Source organism: Stegastes partitus, unplaced genomic scaffold, assembly GCF_000690725.1.
Source record: "Stegastes partitus isolate 25-593 unplaced genomic scaffold, Stegastes_partitus-1.0.2 Scaffold405, whole genome shotgun sequence".
In the NCBI taxonomy this organism is placed as follows: domain Eukaryota; kingdom Metazoa; phylum Chordata; class Actinopteri; family Pomacentridae; genus Stegastes; species Stegastes partitus.
In genome coordinates, this window is record NW_007578136.1 from 281,749 (window position 1) to 302,018 (window position 20,270).

At 45.2% G+C, this 20,270-nt stretch overlaps 2 protein-coding genes across 2 annotated transcripts in view; one reads left to right on the forward strand and one right to left on the reverse strand.

Annotated features, from left to right (window-relative positions):
* insyn2a (inhibitory synaptic factor 2A) overlaps positions 1–3,119 on the reverse strand; it is a 20,541-nt gene extending 17,422 nt beyond the window's left edge. The window contains exon 1 of the mRNA XM_008285508.1: positions 1,606–3,119. Within this exon, the coding sequence (XP_008283730.1) occupies positions 1,606–2,834 (1,229 nt within the window). The 5' untranslated portion in view covers positions 2,835–3,119. The remainder of the gene's footprint in view (positions 1–1,605) is intronic.
* The window catches only part of dock1 (dedicator of cytokinesis 1), a 187,177-nt gene that overhangs the window by 102,809 nt on the left and 64,098 nt on the right, over positions 1–20,270 (forward strand). The gene's annotated exons all lie outside the window — the stretch shown is intronic.

Here is a 20,270-nt window from a genome sequence, read left to right on the forward strand (position 1 = left end):
CTCCTTCTCCTTCTCCCCACCTGCCACTTTAGACACATCTGATAAGCCAGATGTGCTCGGCAACACACTGAAGATGGCTCCCCGTGCTACACCACATGTCTGCCTACTTTTTTTTCACTCACGCTACACTTTTATGAGTTTGGTGATAAGGAGATTAAGGTTGCCTTGTGCGAGATTGGAGGAGGATGATTGCCTTTTTAGATCGCGTAAACTCAAGACTGCCGTGAGATCTGTTCCTCGCTCAAGGCCCGTTGAAAAGGAGTTTAACCATCTCATTCAGTCAGATTGACACTGAGAGTTGTTTTCATACAGTGTGAAGCGTCGGCGGCGGCTCCACGCGTTTGTGTATATTTGCAACAGGTTGTTGATTTCGTGACTTTCTCTTCGCCGTACCGTAACACGGTGCTGGTCAAAACAGATAGGGATCTGACTGGCCAGTCCCAGCAATTCGCTCAACAAATTGGCCATTTTGTTTGCCTCGTCCCTTTGGATAGACAATCCTCTATTTCAGCAGGCCTGATGCTATCTGCAGCCCTTTTGTATATGCTCAGTATCCATTGGACAGTAAATGGCTTTTTTCACAGGCCAAGGCTTTTCCAAAGACCTTGGACTTACTAGATAAACACTATAGAGGACCAGTGTCCAGTTTGGTGTTTTGCTTAAGCAGTGAAACAGCTTGAAAGTTCCATAATTTGATTTCTATGTCAGAATTCTATTCATGCTTTCATCCAATTCACATGTTGTCATGGTCAAATTTTGGCGATTAGCACTTCTATCGGTTCTGTAGAAAACTCCTCGCTGATACACTGACACTGATCTGACAGACGGGCTGGTGCCGTCAGTGGCTGAGTCAGTTCAGAAACATCGAGAACATTCCAGCTGGTTTCATGCAGCAGGCCATCAAACCACTTGGACCAAATGAGCAAGAAGGAAATGTCTGCTCTGCTCTGCGGCGGCGGCGCCACCGTATCTGGAGGAAAACCATCACCAAAGGCTTGTGCGTTGTAATAGCACTGCAGGGCACATCCAGGTGAAAGCCACATCATCCAGCGACAATGCGCTGTGATCTCTTTTTGATACTCTTTGTGTGGTTCAGTTAAAGCTCTGCTGAGCAGCTGTGACACATACGAGACTTTCCCTCGAATCCAGAAATCGCATGACACATCAATAGGGGAGATTCCCCGTTCGTGTTCAATCATGGATGTGCTCCGTGTCTCTGATGTTGACTTAACCCTGTGAACTCCAGACCTCTTTGTCAGTTCTCATTTGTAGATTCATGACGTGTCTTTTTGTAGCTGTGATACCATTGTAAGCATGAGGGCACAAACTGATCTTATAGTATTAAATAGATCAGCTCTCACCCTGACGTGACCGTTCATTGTTGCTATAAAATTGTTCTTCCACAATGAGCTCAGTTACAGCTGGTCACTGACTCTTTTTTTTTTTTTTAGTGTCACATCAATCTCTGGCCTTGTATTACTTTGCATAAAATTTGCCCCCTTTGAATTCCATCCAGTTAGCTGTAAAAAGGTTTAATCTCAGTTTGTCAGAACACTGCTATGGCATTAGTATTGCAAAGTACAGGCTTGAAGTGAGATGTCTTACCCTTCTCTGTGGGCCTCTCCCTTCTCCAGTTCCTGGATAACCCCCAGCAGCACCTTGATGGTCTCTTGGCTGGAGCTGATGAGATTTTCCATGGCCTGGAGCTGTGCTTTAACATCCCCGTCTTGATTCATAGGCACTATTTGCTTACAGGCTTCCTGTGTTTGGTCGGAGGGTGCCCTGTCTGCCTCGCCGCCTATGCAGGGTGACAGAGGCTCCTCCATGCCCCGTATAGGCCGGGCAGATAGCTGTCCTGTGTGGCACTGTGCCTGCGTTGTACAGCCTCCGCTGGATCTTGGTAACGTCTCGCTCGAGAGCCCGTTGAGCTGCAGGCCTTTCTTCCGCTTGCTCCGCACAGATGGGCTATCCAGGCACTCCACCTGTGTGAGGGAGTTCCAGGCGATGGGGCCCGTAACCTTGGAGGCCCTGTCCGGCAGGGTTCGGGACGAGCCCTCCTCCAGATTGAGAAGCTGCCTCTTGGCCGAGCGGTCCGCGTCGGCCTCCCTGTGTTGTAATCCTGTTCTGGCTTTGGATGGGATACTGCAGAGCTGGTACTCTGCCTGTGCTCCGGCTCCGCTTCCTCTCGGTGTGTCTGCAAGGCAGTCTGTGTCTGCAGTGCAACTGAGCAGCAGAGCGTCAGAGCACAGGCCATCAGGTGCAGTGTGCTGCTCCACTGTGGCAATGCACTCATTAGTATGGAGCAGAGCCCTGGTCCTCAGGACTCCGCTCCCCCCACAGGCTCCCTCCTCCTCCTCATCTAAACCCCGCTCAGCTGCCTTGGACTGCTTCACCTCCATGACAAAACCGTTATTCTGACCTTTATAAGTTTCCACGGCCGCCATGTGTTTAAAGGTGTGGCCTTTTTTGCGCTCAAAGGGAAAGGTCTGGTAGCGTTTCTTCAGGTCAGGCGACGTCTGGACGCCCGTGCTCCTCGTGACATTCGGAATGGATCTGCGGGCGGGGACGGTCATGTACTTGCGGTACGCCACTTTGTATGACATTGGCTTGCCACCTTTCCCGGCTGCCTGCAACTCGGCCTCCCTTTGCTCGTTCTGCGCCTCGCAGATGTCCTTGAAACGCACTTGCAGGGCCTTGTTTCGCTTCCTCACCTGTCGACTGGCTTCCAGGGAATACTTCACCTCCAGCGCCAGCGAGGTGGAGGGCAAGGGCGCCGCCTCCGAGTCAGACTCTGAGTTGGTGAGCATGCATTTGCCACCCTCCTTGCTCACCATGTTTCCTGAGAGGCATGGAGAAAGACGCTGTGTTAATCATTGGTAATGAGAGCCTTACACAAAGAGCCTCGCCTGATTATTACATTCCACTTGACAAAACACACATGCTCTGGAAGCTGAGGGAGACGGGAGGGAACTGTGTAATTATTTAAGGAATATGATTAAAAAAGTGCTTTTATCAGACTGAATTTAAAGGAAAATTAAAGTTGGATATTTGATCAGTTTTCTTTACATTAGAGACTAAAGGTAGAAGACAGTTTCCATACGCATCCATCCTTCAAAGAAAACCTTCTCATTTCTTTTTCATCTTTTCGTTCGCAAGCTCTTTGCTGTTTTACTGAAACACTGTTAGATTTATGGCGCTAGTATTCCCCAACAATAATCCTCGCACATATCCGCCATGCATTTAATCTTCTCTGCGAAACCAACGTCTCCGGTTCCAACACGATTCTCAATCTTTTATCGTCGCCACTTAAAGCATCTTTCATTACCAGTTCCCTCGCCTCCTCTTCCACAGTGTTTGTGTCTGTGTTTGCTCGGCAGCTTTTTATTTTTTATTTTTTCGGGGGGCTGTGGTTATCCTTCCCTGCACTTACAATTACACAACATTATCACACACTCAAACACACACGGCTACACATCGCGGCGTGCTGTTGACTGTGTGTAGACGTCTGCAGTTCATTTCCGTGCTCTATTAGGCTCGGCGTGATTCTTCACTGTCTAACCTTTCCTTCTCACGGTTAATAATTAATAAACACAGAATTTTGAGGCCTTCTTGGGGCCATGTTTGCACTCCCCCCTCCCAGCATATGCATCTTCTCATCTTCTATTTTCTAACTAAACAGAGAAGATGCTGCAAAAAAAAACAAAACGATGTGGACGATAGCAGCAAACAGACAACCAGAGGATTGTACAACAACCCCCTAAGTAGGAACAAGCAGAGATAATGAATTAGGTTTCCGCAGGTATGTTATGGGCATCGTGACTCTGCAGTGTGCCTCTGAGGGCTCTGACAGAAACATAATTCTCCCTCTTGCCTGCTGATTTACAAAAAGCAAACACACGCTCGTATAGATACTGAATCAGATAAGACAATTATCCCTCTCAGCTTATCTGCCATGACTGCTCTTTGTCAACAAAGAATGACTTCCCATTTCAGGCCTGTCTGTTTACTTACCTGGGAGCTATAGAATGGACTTTTTTTTTCCTCCCTCCCTTCACTGTCTTCTCCGTCACCATCATCTATCACTCTGGCTCCGTATTATTAAATTACAGCCGGCTGGGTCTCTTGTCTCTTTTAGGAGACACACGGCCACCTATCTCATTTAACATCTAACGTAATAGTCTTGTCTAGTGGCATTAAAGAGTGTCATCTGTAAATATGGCAATTTTACATGTTGGCATTATCATCCAGCCATTTTTCAGCTCAAGATGCTGTGGCGGTCTACTACCTCCTCATCCTCCTCCTCCTCCTCCTCTCCACGCCGAGCATGACAAATCAAAACAGTTTGGATGTAAATGTCTTTGCATGGCACATTTCTACTATCTTTCAGACTTGTTTTGTTTGCCAATTCTTTCACGGACATCAGGCTTCTTATCTGTAAATAGCCCGCTCATGTTTGAACAGAGTTAGCAAGGACGTTGTTCACAAAAGAACCCGACGTTGTTGTAAGAGCCACTAAAGATAGACGAACCCAGCCACGTTACGGACCGATACTCCCGACTTGAAACTGGTCAAAAATTACCCAGTCATGTCATCGGAAGCTGCGAGCAGCACAGCATGCCCGTATAGACAGGTTAGAGACGGCAGCTCGCCGCTGTGCAGACAGATGTTTGTTTGATTCTCAACAGGCAGGTAATTACTGATGCAACCAAATGACCAGGGAGTGCAGTGTAATGCAATTTCTGTGGGAAAAAAGCCCAACACAGAACACATTAGGAAACCACACAGACCCCGCGCTGCCCACACGGACAAGGACGATTAAGCACTTCCCATATAGCGCAGGGATACATTATAAAGCAACTACATTAGCTGCTATATAATTAGTTTGTTACTACATCATATAGTAAACTATTAAATCCATAGCGTGTTGCAAATGAAAAACAATCTCTATTGATTTGTTTTCTTCTCTGTGGAACGAAGACCTAACATCTATCAGTGTGTGAAGAGTGGACGACACCTTTACGGTTTCTCAGGACGGTGTTCATCATAAATAATCAATGTAGGCACAGGGTGAAAGGTCAGGTCGGGGCATTTCTGTCTTTTAAAGCACATGTGTAGTTATCAGTGGAAACACAAAGGAGCCGTGTTGCCTTAAAGCCCTCCATTGTATAGCCTGAGTAAAATCACTTCCTGACTCTTGACCTTCTTGCCATTAGGTTGATTGAGCTGTGAAAGCAGAGGGACTTACGAGAAGTGGAATAATCCGGCCTGCCCATAACACAATCCAATACGATTATTAGCCCAGCTGTGCAGCATCTGAAGCCCTTTCAGTTGAGGGAAGCCTGATTTTCTTTCTTCCCTTTTTTCCTCCTCCTGGCTTGTTTGACCACGTTTATTCCCAGACTTTTATCTGCTGTCACTGTTTGTTCAGAGGACGGCATTTTGAGAGTGAGATTAAAATGTTAACGTACATCTCGTCTTCAAACGAGGTCAATGAATACTTCTGTGTTATTAGCGAGTCCACATTTAAACATTATCTTCAATTTGTTTTTGATTGCGGTTGAAGCTTGTTCTAAACACCAACAGTGTTTTCATGCTATTGTATCAGATCCTCCCTTAAATGTGATCCTTCTTGACACTCTGCAGGCTGAAGGATGCGTCCCTGGCTTCATGATATCTGATTTGCTTCCCGTTGGGTTCAGACCCAGGCGACTGCAGCAGCGCTGGAAGCTCACCTCTGGCTGGAACACCACCTCCGGCCTGCTGCATAAACAGCATGATTCAGCACGCAAAGCTGTGACAAACTGCCCCCCTTTTTTTTTCATCTGGTGGCCCGGGCGCCTTCTTTCGATTTAGGGGCAAGTTAGTGAAGTGAACTGACCTACTATTTTCTACCCAGACCAAAAACAGACCTCACAGGGTCACATGCACATGGCAAAGCACATATCTGACCTTGTTTTTTTAGCTGCGCGGCTCACGTGGCTGCCACGCTGCCACCGTGGGTCACTATTTGGGTTATTTCTAGGGGCACAGCTGTGTTTGGCTGCGATGAAAGCCTGTTGAGCACTTCTGATTCTTGGGAAAATGTCTTCCGTTTAGCCGTTATTTAAAGCCTCACGTGCACAGTCCAGGCTGCTGCAGTGAGCTGTTGTTCGTTGGGTCTTTTTTCACTTTGCATTCAACAGTAAGTCTCCACTATTTGCATTATTTTAAACTGCGTGTGATTCAGCAGTTTCCTTGAGTGGCACTTGCAGAATTTCACTTTTGGGTGCTGGGATGAAATCTTAAAATAAGGAAACGTCTGTTCCTTGATTCCGCCCGGGGATTGAACGTTCGCCTTAACTTCTAGGCTGACTAATTTTGTTTTATCGCTTCTGCTCCACCGAAGGGAGAATTCATTAATACAGCATGCATCGCAAAACTGGGGAATTGATGAAGTGCTGGAAACGTGGCTATACATTTCAATTAGCAGCAGCAATGTAAACATCTTCTTCTTGTTTGAACGTTTAACTGGGTGGTTCTTGTTCGGCCCGCTTTTATGTTACGTTGCTTAAACGGCTAAAAAACACACACGGAGCGTAAAACGTGGAAATATTTTATTGGCAGCACGACTCTGAGCTATTTGCTCGTGTTCTGCACGGCTTCATACTTCTGCTCCAGGGTTTCTCATGATGCGAGCCTCTTCGTTCCAATTGAGAGAGATCTTAATGCGACATAATGTGGGGATATTTTAGACAAAATGTGCTTCCATCTACAGTTTAGGGAAGGCCTGTTCGTCCTGAGCTCAGACCTCCACTCCATTCAGCACCTTTGGGATGAACTGGAGCTCCATTCGTGAGCCAGGCTTTATCACCCGACATCAGTGCCTGACCTCGCTGATACTCTTGTGGCTGAATGGCAGCACATTGCTGCAGGCGGCTTCCCACATTTTCTGTTCCAGAAATGCTATTGTGGTGCATATTATTAAATAAATGCCCACGGTTTGGAAATAAAATGTTCGATAATGTCACAGTTTTTGGGGTGTAATGTTTGCCGATTGTTGGAAATATGTTCTTTTAAAAGGACTTCCCAATGATGACTGAGCTAAATAAGAAGTCACAAGTAAACATATGCAGTCGGTATTAGGTTTTTAAGTTAGACGAAGCGACCTTAAAGAATCTGCACAGCTTTGGCGTCGTCTCAGGTGCAATTTGAAGAAGAGACAGAACTTCGGGTCGACCGCTAGCTTCTTTTTTTTATCACCAATACTTATGCAGAGTCTTATTACTAAAGGAAACTGGTACAACCAATATTTATTTGCAATAAAAGTGAAATTTTTAGACTCTAGATTGATCCAAACTCCAACCCAAAACTTCCCTTTGTTTGTCTGAAAACTGCACTTTCCAGTATTTATCCTCCAGTGATGATCTGCTTTTATTTATGACCAATAACTAATGAGTTGTTGGGAAAAAATCACAGAGTGACGACCGATAGTAGGACGCAGCGTTTCTAACTTATTCATTTTACAGTGAATCAGTAAAGTAATGCATAATCTTCGATCTGACGTTTAACTGTGCCAATAACCGCTCGACCTGCAATCAGCCCAGTCATCAAACTTCTAAACTCTCGTCTTGTTTTGTTCTTTTTTTTCCTCCCTTGTCTGTCAGCTTCGGCTCATAATTACACCGGCCTTAGCAGCGTTTTTTAAAAAAGTCTTTGATCTGTCTCTTAACAGCACATTGATTGTGCAGTAAAAGAAAAAAGTAAAGTGCGCTGGAAGGTCGTTTAACAGTTTAGCTTTATTGTTGGCTTTTTCATTTTCTGTCTGTGTCAGAGCTGCACCAGTCCCGTGCTCTCAGGGTGTGATGTGAGCGTATATATATATGTTTATATATATATATAGCTGGAGGATTGACTGTACTAGTGTTGAGGGATAACGTCAGTATAGTGCATTAGGCCGCCACCAAACGCAGCAAATCTTTTGTCAGTTAATGGTAGCTTAATGCCGCGGCGTAGCACTGTTGGAAACGACAGGATTTTAAAGGGATTGTCTTTCAAATAATTGTCGCTCAGCCGTCGTGCACTAGTGATCTGTTGTGTCGTTTTAAAGGTTTTTCTCATCGTGTAGTCGTGCAGTAATGACTAAACAACGCCTGGAGCATATTTTGTTGTTGTGACTTTATAAACGTGCTTCACCCCGTCGCTCTTCAATCCTGGTTGCGATCACGTTTAGATCTGGGATAGCTGTGAACTCGCCCATCGGCTTAACAAAGCTCGGATTAAAACCAGATCTTCCAGAACTGATCGATGAACCTCGTGAGCGATTCAAAGTGAAATAACAGAATAATGCGCAGTAGTTGTTCAGTGTTTGTATGTTTCATTAGTAATTAAAATCTGCATAAACGTGTCTGTTCTGATGTCAGAAGCCATGAAATGTGACGGAATGAATCCAGATTTGCTGTTAATCCGCAGCCATCGGAATATCCTTACACGTTAAATTTCCACCATATGCACGGCTTAGATCGAAAATCCATGTCGCTTAAGCTTTCACATCTATATTTTCTATTAATGTTTTCATCTGTTGGAGTCATTGATTCAGAAGAAAAGTGCTCGAGCGACAGACACTACAAGAACTACAGCGGTTATAAGCTTTTATATAGACTAGCAGCGTCTTTCTGAGCCTCCCAGGCCTCGCTGCATGTGTTGTGTCGTACTACAAATGACTATTATGTTCCAACACAGCCGACCGTCGGCCTACTGTTGTGTTTGCCGGGTACTTTGGTATCCTTGGACTGTAGCCTGCGGACAGTGTAGCCTTCCTATTCTCTTTTACTCACTATGTCCCTGCTGAATTGTGCATGTTTTCCTTTTTTTTTTTTTTTATTTCCTTGCTCATTGTATTTAATTGGCTTCGTGTGATTCGCTCGTGCCCAGGTGGCTCCCTGGGAGCTCGGTGAAGCCCGTCCATACGTCACTGAACATACAGACGAACGTAGGTGGAGATCAGACCTCAGGAAAAGATGCGTGCTGCAGAGGCTGCCTGTTCTAATCAGAATGCATGAGATCGTTTTCTCCTCTTTTTTTTCTCCTCCTGCTCTTTGTCTTTCTACAGAACATTATATCTCTCCTCTCTGTTTATTCCTCTTTTTTTTTTTGTTCACATCTTCTCTTTGTCTTTCCCTTTTGTTGTGTCTTTCCGTCTCTCCCTCTCTCTTTGCCTTCTAGACACACTGAGGTTTCAAAGCTGATGGGTAACTAGAGAACTCCCCTGCTGCTTTCACATTCCTCATCGTCATCCCCGGCAAAGAGAAAAAAATGAAACGAGACACATGCACACACATGCACGCTAGAATGGAAAAGACGAGACTAAACAGGTGCAGGGATGGAGAATGAAGACTTGTTCCTGTGCTTGAAAGGTGCAGGACTGAATGTGAGTAAAATACATAGAAATAGAGATGAAAGCGATGGATGAAGCCGCGGAGAAGGAAGCCGTGAATAAGAATCGGTAGAGGTCAAGGATGAAAGAAACCAAAGGCTCTCCTGTCTCGTTTGCAAGACGCATCAACTGGTCAGCTCAACTGAATCTCATGAAAGCAATATCATGCATCCAAAGCGACTGCTGTTCAGTTTACAGACTTCTTTTGAAAAGAAGTTTTATAACTGTCCACAGAACAAGGACACGCCGAACAGTCCTAGCTGATCAAATCAAACTCGATTTGCATTTTTCAGCAAAAAAGTCTAGCAATAGTTGTTTTTTTTCCTCAAGGTGCAGGTAAACTGTGCTGAAAATGAAGAGCGGATGAACAGAAACTTATTGACAACAATTTTGATAATTAGCAGCTAAATTGCAGAACATTTTCTTTTCCCAATCTTCTCAAATCTTAGAACTTTTCTCTGATAATATTCAGGCAATGCAGTATAAAACGTCACCTTTGTCTGTTAAAAATTGCTCTTTTTTCTAGTATATTCTAGACAAAATGTTCTATATGTAAAGAATTATAAGCTGCAGCCCTATAATACACATATTAAACATTAAAATATGTGTGTTTACTTCTTTCCCTCTACTACAAAAATGGAAATCCTCCCCAGCTCCTGCTCCTCTGCCTGTGGGCCTGTTGGAGCCCCAGCTGGCTGGGCCCTCACTGCAAAGCAGCGGGAAGCACACTTCTGCACACACACACATACACCAGCACACACTGGCAACAGCACCCAGGTGAGATCAGGTGCAACGTCTCCTTGTGCATGCAACAAACGTACCAAAAGCCCACAAACAGACATCAGCCGCTCTTCAGCAACAGACGCACGCCTCGGCTGCGTGGCGTTGTTATGGCGCTCCCAGGAAGAAAAAAAAAAATCAGACTGTTAATGAATAATCCTATTAGCACATGAAAGGTAACATCTGGCTTGTTCCAAAAGCAGTCGTTCTTTTATAGGAGAGTAATTTGTTTTCTGGATGAATGAGTACCCCTCCCAGCGAGCAGGGCCACGGGAGGCCAACGCACACTTCGCCACTCGTTCGGAAACTTGTACTTTTTTTTTTTTGCTGCCGGTTCGCTCAGTCGTGTGCAAAGACGTTCCTGCGCGTGAAAGCTTTGATGCAACTTTGTTCTACCTTTCCGTCTCCGTGCACCTCTCTGCATTTGCAGTGCAGAGGAGAAGGATGCACACGCGTTTTTTTAATTTTTTGTCGTCTTCCTGCTCTCTGGAGAACTACTGGGTGAAATGTATGACTGATTCCTAAAAATATAGATGAGCTTTGAAGCATCAGGCCATCACATATATATTCCTGCTAGACTGCCATGCCCGGCTCCCACTGAGGCAGCTTGAAGGTTAAAGCCAGACAGACACATGAAGGGGGTCACCTCTTGTTTCCTGTCGTCACCTACCTGTGATTTTTGTGTGTTTAGTAAAGAAATAACACTTTTTTTGCTTCTCTTAAGAGCAAAATTAAAACATCCTCTCCTGCCTCGCTCTATTGTTTCTCACACAAATAATCTCTCTCTCTCTCTCGCTTCTCCTGTCTCTCCCTCTATCTGTCTTCATCAGTTTCCCTCTGTCCTCTTCTCACTGTCTGCGGAAAGTGAAATAGAGCATAGGGAAGATTGTATCGGAGCGTTGATGTGAGCAATGGTTGAAGGGGAAGACAGCGATAGCAGGAGCTTGATGGGGATGAGTGGGACTGACGTGCATTTTGTGTGGCAACTGAAGGACAGTTGAGATGTGAAGGTTTTTTTTTTTAACCTATAGTCTCTCGCCCACTCCCCAGCCCCTCACCCCTCCCTCCCTCTCTCCCTCCCATCCTCCCTCCCACATCCACACACACACACCCATGCACCAGTAATCTGTAAGGAGATGCTGGCTTCACCCACTCCATTAATCTAGATTAGTCCTCTGTTAAGGTCCTTCATCTGATGCGGCTAACTGTCTGATGCCCGTTACCTCATTTCTCTTTGCTGCAAGCTACCTGCCCTCTGCCACCGTACGTGGCACGGCAGCTTCATGCACTTTCTTTTTTTTGGAGGGGGGGGATTTAGACGTTAGTGTGTTTTATGTAATGCTCACTCAGCTGCACACAACCTGAGAGGAAATGCAGCATCATGCAAGTCCTCGTACGCCAGCACCGTTGTAGTTCTGTGTGCCGATCCAGTCAGGTTACATCTGGATCAAAACCCTCCTGGAAACAAAAACCTGACCCGTCACGTCTGATAAATGTCACCGAGCAGAGGCAGAGAGTTGTTTTCTTTTCTCTCTCCTCCTTAATATTTACCAAAAACATTTTCGGGGGTTTTTAAAGTTTCCTAAAGTGGCTGCATCATCTGTTAAACTCAGCACTGGCTCATTCCACAATCTCCCTTAACCACTTCGCCCCGGCAGAGGCAACTAGGCATAAAATCAATCTGAGATTTACCTCCTTTCATGTGCCACACAGTTGATATTTGATCAAAAGGGAAAATCTTCAGTAGAAAAAAAACAACATATATTCCTCACGGCTTATCCCAGGCTCAGTCCCACTGAGCGAGTAGATTTCTCCCCTCTCCAGAGGTTATTTGAACAGACTTTCCCTCCCCTTTGCAGTTGCAGACCGAGAGGTGAAATAGAGGAGAAGACAAGAGGAGGAGGAGGAGGAGGAGAGGAGCAACTCACCTCAGACTGTGAATTGCTGATGTTAAGGATGTGATAGCCTAGATCCCCGGTTGCGCCCGTGCATGCCCGTTTCCTTGGCGGCTTAGAAGCAAGCTGGAAGAGGAGGCTATGCCATGGCAGAAGTTAGCAGGACGGGCAGGCAGTGGCACGCAGTGGGGAAGCGGCAGTAGTTGGGAGTAGTTGTTGCACATCTGCGTCCTCTGATCCGGTGGCGTGAGGTTCCTCCGAGCCCCAGACACAGTCAACGCTTCCCCCCTCTTCTCTTTCCTCTGGTTCCCCTTCTTCCCTTTTTTTTTTTTTTTTTTTTTCCGCACGGCGTCGGCAACGGGCTTTCACCCACTCACACACACACACACTCACACATGAGCAGACACACACACACACACACACACACACTCTGTGGCTGAACTCCGGACGCCTCAGCGACGGAGCCCACGCAGGCAGAATATCCCCATCGTGCCGCCGCAGTTCTGCTCTCCGGCTTTCTCCTCTTTGCTGTTTGTGTGCGTCTGAGTGTGTGTGTGTGGAGAGAGAGAGAGAGCGAGGGTGAGACAGACAGACGAGAGAGAGAGAGAGATTAGGAGAGAGGGGGGAGGGAGGATTGGCGAGAGAGAGAGATAGAGCGAAGGGAGGAGGGAAGGTTGCAGTGGAGAAAGTAGAGCTCCAGTTTTGGCTACATCTGGCAGCTTCATGCACCGTCCCTTTTATCTTCATCATCAGTTCAAGCAGGTTTTTCCGTGACCTCACTTCCACGTCTTCACTTTGCATCATCCCAGCTGTAATTTCTCTGTCATGAGCAGAAGAATGGATTTCTTGCACCTTTCCAGCTCGGCTTCCTGGCGTGCTGCACAAAGATGCCAACAGATGTGTGGGGGTTTTTTTGCACACCTGTGTCTTTAATCTTCTTTTGGTGTGTTGCTAGGCATCTCCACAGAGTGATGCTTGTCATGTACCGTATTATCAAACTTGAGAGTTTCATCACAAGTCCATTCACCTTCTGTCATCTCAATTTCCCTGAGTCCTCACAGCTCTTTTCTTTGTGTGGGAAGTAGATTCCATCTGCTTGTCTCCCCTCTCAAGAGCTTGTTTGCCCGATCTCCTCTCAGCTATTTATCCATCTGTCAGGGGCTACTCGGTAGTTAGCACAGTTTATGCAGGAGAATACCTGGTTGTTTTTTTTGCATCTGGGAATGTGCATTTTCTTCTTAGACTTAATTGGATTTGTGATGTGCCATTGTAGTGTTTAATGAACAAAACAAGCGGGGAGGGAGACGACACACTAAACCCCGGTCGTGAAAAAAAAAAGTGTGCATGCCTGGTTGGATGTTGCAGGAGCCGTAGCTCACCCTCATTCTCTAACAGGGAAAACCCAAGTTGTGCTTTAAGCCTCAGGTGCCATGGTAATGAGCTGCAGCTCTGCAGACAGCAGCTGCTGTGAAGTGTGTGCATGTGTGTGTCAGTCACGCACACTCAGAGCCTAGTTAAGTCGATATGTATTGTTTGTTGCCGAGAGCTGGAATCCAGCGACGTGGAGCCGAGGGCAGGGGGGTGTTAACTGGCATTTTGAGGAAAATTTAAAGCATATTCATCAAATTTAAGGTCATGGAAAAACTTTTTGTGTCTCTTTCACATCAAAGATTAAAAAAAAAATCATTTCAGCAATTTGAGAATAAATGGAAAACTTTACAGCCGCATATGAAAATCAGCTTTAATCCGCTTGAAAGTATAATGCATCCATCTTTTTTAGGAAAAGAAAGTTTCATATAATAGCTATCTTTCTATATATTCTAAGCCATTTTCTCCTTAATGTGACACTATTACATCTTGTTTATGGGAGGCTCTTTCTTATTATTCTTGCCTTTCTCATTAGGTGTATTTCCCTGTAGATACTAAATTGTTATTAAGACGATTTTTCTCTGTTGGATCGCTTCTTATTATGAGATACTGTTTATGACATCGGAATCTTTTCCCATTATCATTAAACCCAAGTTGTTGTCGTGTTTTCCTCTTATTCACTGGCTAATTTAGCAGCCTCCAGTGGGTATTAAACAAATTTGTGATCCCAGATATCTGTCGCATTCATGACATTGAACATTTTCCACGTCCTGGATCTGATTAAAACCACACAGCGGCTGAAATACTCGGCGTGCTGCTGCATGTATACGGTTGAGGAAATGCTTGACGGCGCTGTGACTGCTAAGCACACCGTTTAGTTGCAGCCAACTGGACAGCTGATGGGAGAAGGTGTCGAAAGATTTTTAGCGAATAATAGAGAAGATATAAATGCACCGGAGCCGAGTCTTAGATTCGGCTCACATTTATATCTATTAGACCTCTTCCTTGTTTGTCATTGTCTCGCTGCCTCACAGCTTTCTCAGCCTTTGTGACACACAATAGAAAGTTTTGCTATTCTTTGTTCACCCCCCGCCGCCTCATCTCTCTACATCGTGACATAAAATGCTTCTTGACTGACTGCAGCTTCCAGGTGCTGCGCTCGCAACACAACCCGCAGTTTTATGAGGCTGGCTTCATGTGTCGGAGTGACAGTAACACATCTGCTTCACGTCCTTGTTATTGTCGAGCTGCAGGTTTGACACGGGAGAAAAAATAATGTTTGTAAAGATCTGACCTTGTGTCGTGTTTTAGGTTTGAACCCAGTGTGATGGCGTTTGTCTAATGGATGGGATTCCTCTGGGAGGTGTCCGCTGTATGTAGGGGTGGGATAGGCTTTACCATTTTGTTGTTGTTGTTGTTTGTTATCTGCTCGGCGATCTGCTTGTGTAAGCAAACTGTTTCTCAGATGGATAAAGCGGTGGCAGTGGACAAGCCACTGGAGTGACTGTCCTCTTCTATTGATTCCATTATTTCAAAGCTTAAGTCGCCTCGGGGGACTCCAGTTTGATGTCCTTTTCACTTGCATGTACAATACAGACGGTGCCGTGGTCAGAGGAAGATCCAAACCCGGTTAGTTCTCAATGTTCTGCCTTTTGGGATTGTGTATTGATTTATGGATTGTGTAATTTATGTTTTGACCACAGAGTTGTTTGTGTTTTTGGCTGATTGTCTTCATGAGGAACATTTCCTGAGTCTGTATCTGCTCTAACGTCGCTCAATCCTTTTCCACTAACACAAACTAGCTCAGGGGTGTCAAATCCTGGTCCTCGAGGGCCACAATCCTGCATGCTTCCCTCTTCCATCGCACCTGATTCAAATGATCAGCTCATCGTCAAGCTCTGCAGAAGCCTGATAACAATCCTGATCATTTGAATCAGGTGTGTTGGAAGAAGGAAACATCTAAAACATGCAGGATTGTGGCCCTCGAGGACCAGGACTGGACACCCCTGAACTAGCTCCTGGTGCTGCTTCGGAGTTGGTTCAACTTGCAAACCATCTAAGAACCAGCATCCATGGACGAGAGAGCTGCTGTGGAGTCACGTTATTCTGTCGGTGTGTACATATGTTCAACACCAGCCATCAAAGCTCCGTCTGCTTCGTTCTGAACTTCTGTCGAGGACCACACCGCGAGGAGACGGACGCCGGTGAGGTCATTATCCGTGTCAGTTCTTTAGCATTTCTAAACGCTGCTGCAGATGCCAGACGGCGTTTGTGAACCGCCGCTCTGTGCGCCTGCATTTGCGACGGCGTTTCTCAAACACCAGCTGGCGATATTAAAACATCTAATGGCAGAGAAAATGAGCTGGATAATGACCTCATCGGCTTCCACACGCAGCTGCTTCGACTCCACGTCGATGTCGAGGCGGGCACACAACGATACGCCATGTGTGGAATATCAAATGTTGCTGCATCAAGACGTGTTTATGTCTTGATATCGTGGTACCTCCTTTGACTACAAATATCATACCGTCACTCGCCGTTGCGTCTCACCAGAAAACACCCAGAGTGAAAATGAGTGGATGCATCAGCAGGCTGATGAAACGCCGCACATTAGACGTGGATCAGGAGAGACCAAGTGATGAACACAAATGTCATAGATTGCAAGCAGCAGTGAAACGCAGTGATGTGTCCGGGTTGCTGCTGGTCGACTGATCATGTGATCTCGTTCTTGAATTTTTAGACGATTTTTTTAGATTTTACTTTGCAGAAAAGTGTTACCATTTTAATGAGAACCTACCTTGTGTGCATATCTGAGTCCAAAGTCACTCCTGATTCGGTGGCGCTGGAGTCTTCCTCACGTTGTCACCGCTCTTCACTGCTCTTTCTCAGCTCAGTCTTGCTTTCACACTCATGTCATACCACTAATTGGCACAGAATTTGCCACCATTACCAACAGGGAAATAGTCTTCTCATTGTATTTTCCCCCCTTCTTTGTAGCCTGTACTTCCCAGATTCTCTCATTGTTTCAGTCTCATGAGCAGGATATCTGAGGAACTGGTCAAACTTCCCCTCAAATTAACAAATGAGTCGAAACTGTTCTTAAACCAAAGATTCCCAAGTTTTATATAAATATATATTCAACTTTAGGTTCAGTAGTCGCAACTCAGCTTCATAACCAATCTGTCTTTGGAGATTGTGAGTGTGTTCATCCACACAGGGCACATGAGAGTGTCATATCTATATGAATTCGAATTACTAGATGGGAGAGAGCTCTCAATTTATAGTGGCTTAGATCTCTCAGCCATCGTAAAAGAGAAAGGGAAGGTTTTGTGTGTGTGTGTTTCAGCTGACAGCCTGATATGATGTGACTGCTGTGCAGCAGCACTGCCCCGGCAAGTCTGAGAAGCATCGCCGAAAATGTGCCTAGCAGATACGTCAGCGAGAGTGTGTCCCCATCTGCTGCAGTCTTTTGGTCTTTTCATCAAACGCGTGTACAAAGCCGGCTCTGAGTCTGTCCGTAAAAAAAGCATCTAAGTGTGAAATGGCTTAAAACGTATCGCTGGAGTAAAGTTGAGCACACATGAATCAAACATGCTCGTTACATGGGGTGAAAATCATCAACATGTGATCTTATAGAGATCCCATATGGTAAAAAAAAATCTAGTTTTTGATTGTGTTTTGTGGTTGTTATAAACTTTGAGCTGTAAAGTAAAAGCTGTTAAGATACAAAGACATTTAAGCCCTAGATAGCCTCACAACTTTACAAGCCAGGAAGAATGTTATTAAAGTTCTATTTTCCATCTGAGGAACCAATCGAACTGAAACTGAAAATAAGCATAACCATGCACAGCCCCAGCCTGCCAAACGCAAACCATCAACAACCAAACTCAGCACCCACCAGGTGTACCGCCAGGCTAAAGCGCCTCCTACTAACGCCAAAACGAAAATCCAAAAGCCGCCAGCAAAACGGAACGAAAAGGGCCCCAAACACTCAAAGCAACAGAAGAAATGAACACCAACCAGCGGAAGAACTGAAGACCACCCAGTCCGTTAAGGCAACGAGAGCGAGTCTTCTTCCTGAAGGGGGTGTGGACACCAGTGACTTAACTGTAACAACCATTTAGGGGTAGAACATGGCTAAAATCAGGGGTTATATAACAGTAAGACACATTCTGAGGACATGTGAGACAATATGAGACCTTTGGGTAAGTTTAGTGCTTTTTCTTATAAATTAAAACAATAGCTATATTTCGTTAGCCTCATAGCATACTTGCCTAAGTCATATTTTCATGTTTTTGGGAAATGAGAAAAAACACAATTTTTAGAAATGACATTGGCATTTATTATTGATTTGTTAACAGTACATTCAACCAGATGTGATTGGCCAATGACATAGGTAGAAAGACAGGATGATGCAGAAGTAATAGGAGAGTGAAGTTAGGCAAATATCTCAATTTTGACCAAAAAATTACTTAGGTAATTATGCTATGAGGCTAACGATTTAAAGCCAATCTTGTGTGTTGGCAATAAATATTGTGCACCATTAGGACAGCGTGTTATGGCTTTAAGAAATGGCAACACGCTATTGACCCACATTAAACAGGCAAGGGTCAGTAACATCTATTTCCTTTCCGATGAATGATGCACGCCTCGCGTTTGACACGCCGAGCTTTCCTTATGTGAGAAGTTGGCCTTCACTCGATGGGGTTTCCTATATAAATTAAGGTGTCTGTTCAGGGAAGTATAATGCTTTGATGTATTGGAGTGTGAAAGTGCTTCCTCAAGCTTGTCTGACTTGGATGCTGTCTGAATGAATGGCATCGCGGGTCACTTTCATGGCTGGCTGCCCAGGTTTTCTGTCATTATTAATCCTTTATGTATACTGAAGTGTTTATCTGGACATCGCGCGCATTACACCGGCTGCTGCTAAAAAAGAAAACGACGTGCGAATGGCTTCAGCTGGCCCTCAGCGGGTCCTCCACTCGTTTCCACTGGCTGACCCTCCCGCCTGCCACATTGTTGGCCTGATGCTGGAGCCAAGTGGGCTTGCAGAATCCTGCAGCAGTAGCCAAGAGTATTGTGCGTGTCAGCTCTGCCTCGCTTTGACGGAGCGGTGTGAAAAGTGCTCAGTTGATGCCGCCTGTCTGGCCTTTCTGCTCTTTGTTTGTGCAATGTGTGCGCGATAGGGGTGTGTGGAGGAAAGCGAGGTGGGCGGAAAACGGTCGGACGCGATGTAGAAGCCGATGATGGCCGATAACGTGATGAATTTTAAAATATAATAGACCCATAATGTAATAAAGGTCCTGAACCGATAACGTAATATCTTCTGGCCAATAACATAACAAGTTATTATGTTATTGGCTGAAAGTTATTAAGTTATCGGTTCAGGACTTTTATTTCGTTATCGGCTTCTACACACAATAATGAACACAGCGATTTTAAAGCAACTTTACGAACTCATTCTTGCTCCTTTGAAGGAACGCATGTGATTTTCAAAAGCACTGTAACTGATCTATAGCTGGGTAGCTCAGTGCTAACGTGTCTGTGAAGGTTCTCCATCGTCCAGGTCATGCTTGTTCCGGTAGATTAATCGTAGCAACTGAACTCGCTTGAGTTCCTTGAAGACGTTTCATCCAAGAGGCTTCATCAGTTCTGACTGACTAGTTGGGAATTCCAGGTAGTGATATCCTTGAAGAGCCATTAACACCTGAGTTTCAATTGGGGGTAGTTGCTCCTCCCCCTCGTTATGTCAGTCGTTAGTGCGCCCCCTGACACAAAGGGGTTCGTTAGGGTCTTTGTGGCTAGATGTGGATGTGGTTTCATCTTCCTGGGGAGAGATCTTAGGACTGAGTTGTAAACAGGTGCGAGGTGATGCCTCAGACCTCCACCTCTGTTGAGGCATGGACATAGACGGCTTCTGACACTCTGGCAGTGGAGATCAGAGGTTCAAAACCCATCTGTCTGGGGAGAATGAGTCAGATGTTACATTGCTTTGGATAAACACGTCTGCTGAATGAAATTGTAAAATTTACACTTTCACAAGCGAGATATGTTTTGTAAATACTTCTATAAGTAGACTATAATCATAGATCAGGTGTTTGTGTGTTTCACGACACATCAAGACACATTTTAAAGGTGGTTCATTATGTGTTTTTCCATATTTTCGTATGTTTCTTTCAGCCTGTCTTCCTTTGTCAGTGACTAGTGATGCCATTCTTTTTTTTTTTTTTTTCTTTGATGCCATTCTTTTTTTTTTTTTTTTCATTGGAATTCTCCTCCGCAAATCACCTCTGGAAATATCAGAATTTTATCCGCAACAATGCTTCACGCTTTCGCTGAGTGAGGAGGCAAATTGAGGAGAATTGAAACCGGAGTCTTATTGTGTGCTGTTGGCGCTTCTCTCGTTCCCGTGATTCTTCTTCTCTTTACAACTAAAGCCATCCATGACTTAGCAGTGCTGATCACTTGTGTTTGCGTGGGACGAGTGTGTTCATCCTCCTCACATTAAATGGCCTGGTGCCCGTGTGAGGGTTTTTTTTTTCTGCGTGCTCGTGTAATTTCCGTTGTAATGAGCCAGCAAATCCGTATTGCATCACGCTTGGAGCTAATATAGAGAAGGAGGAAGTGATTTTGATCCCCGTCGGTCATCAAATCCTCTTCCCGTGTCAGTTTTCACTCCTCCAGAGGTGGGTTTTCGTGCCATTTCCCCACCGGCTTAATTAGAGGCCTTAAACAATGTTCTGTTAATGGGGCAACCCTCCGCCGCTAGAGCAAACATCAATTTTTTGCTTCTCTGCTGTCAGGCACTAAAGTGA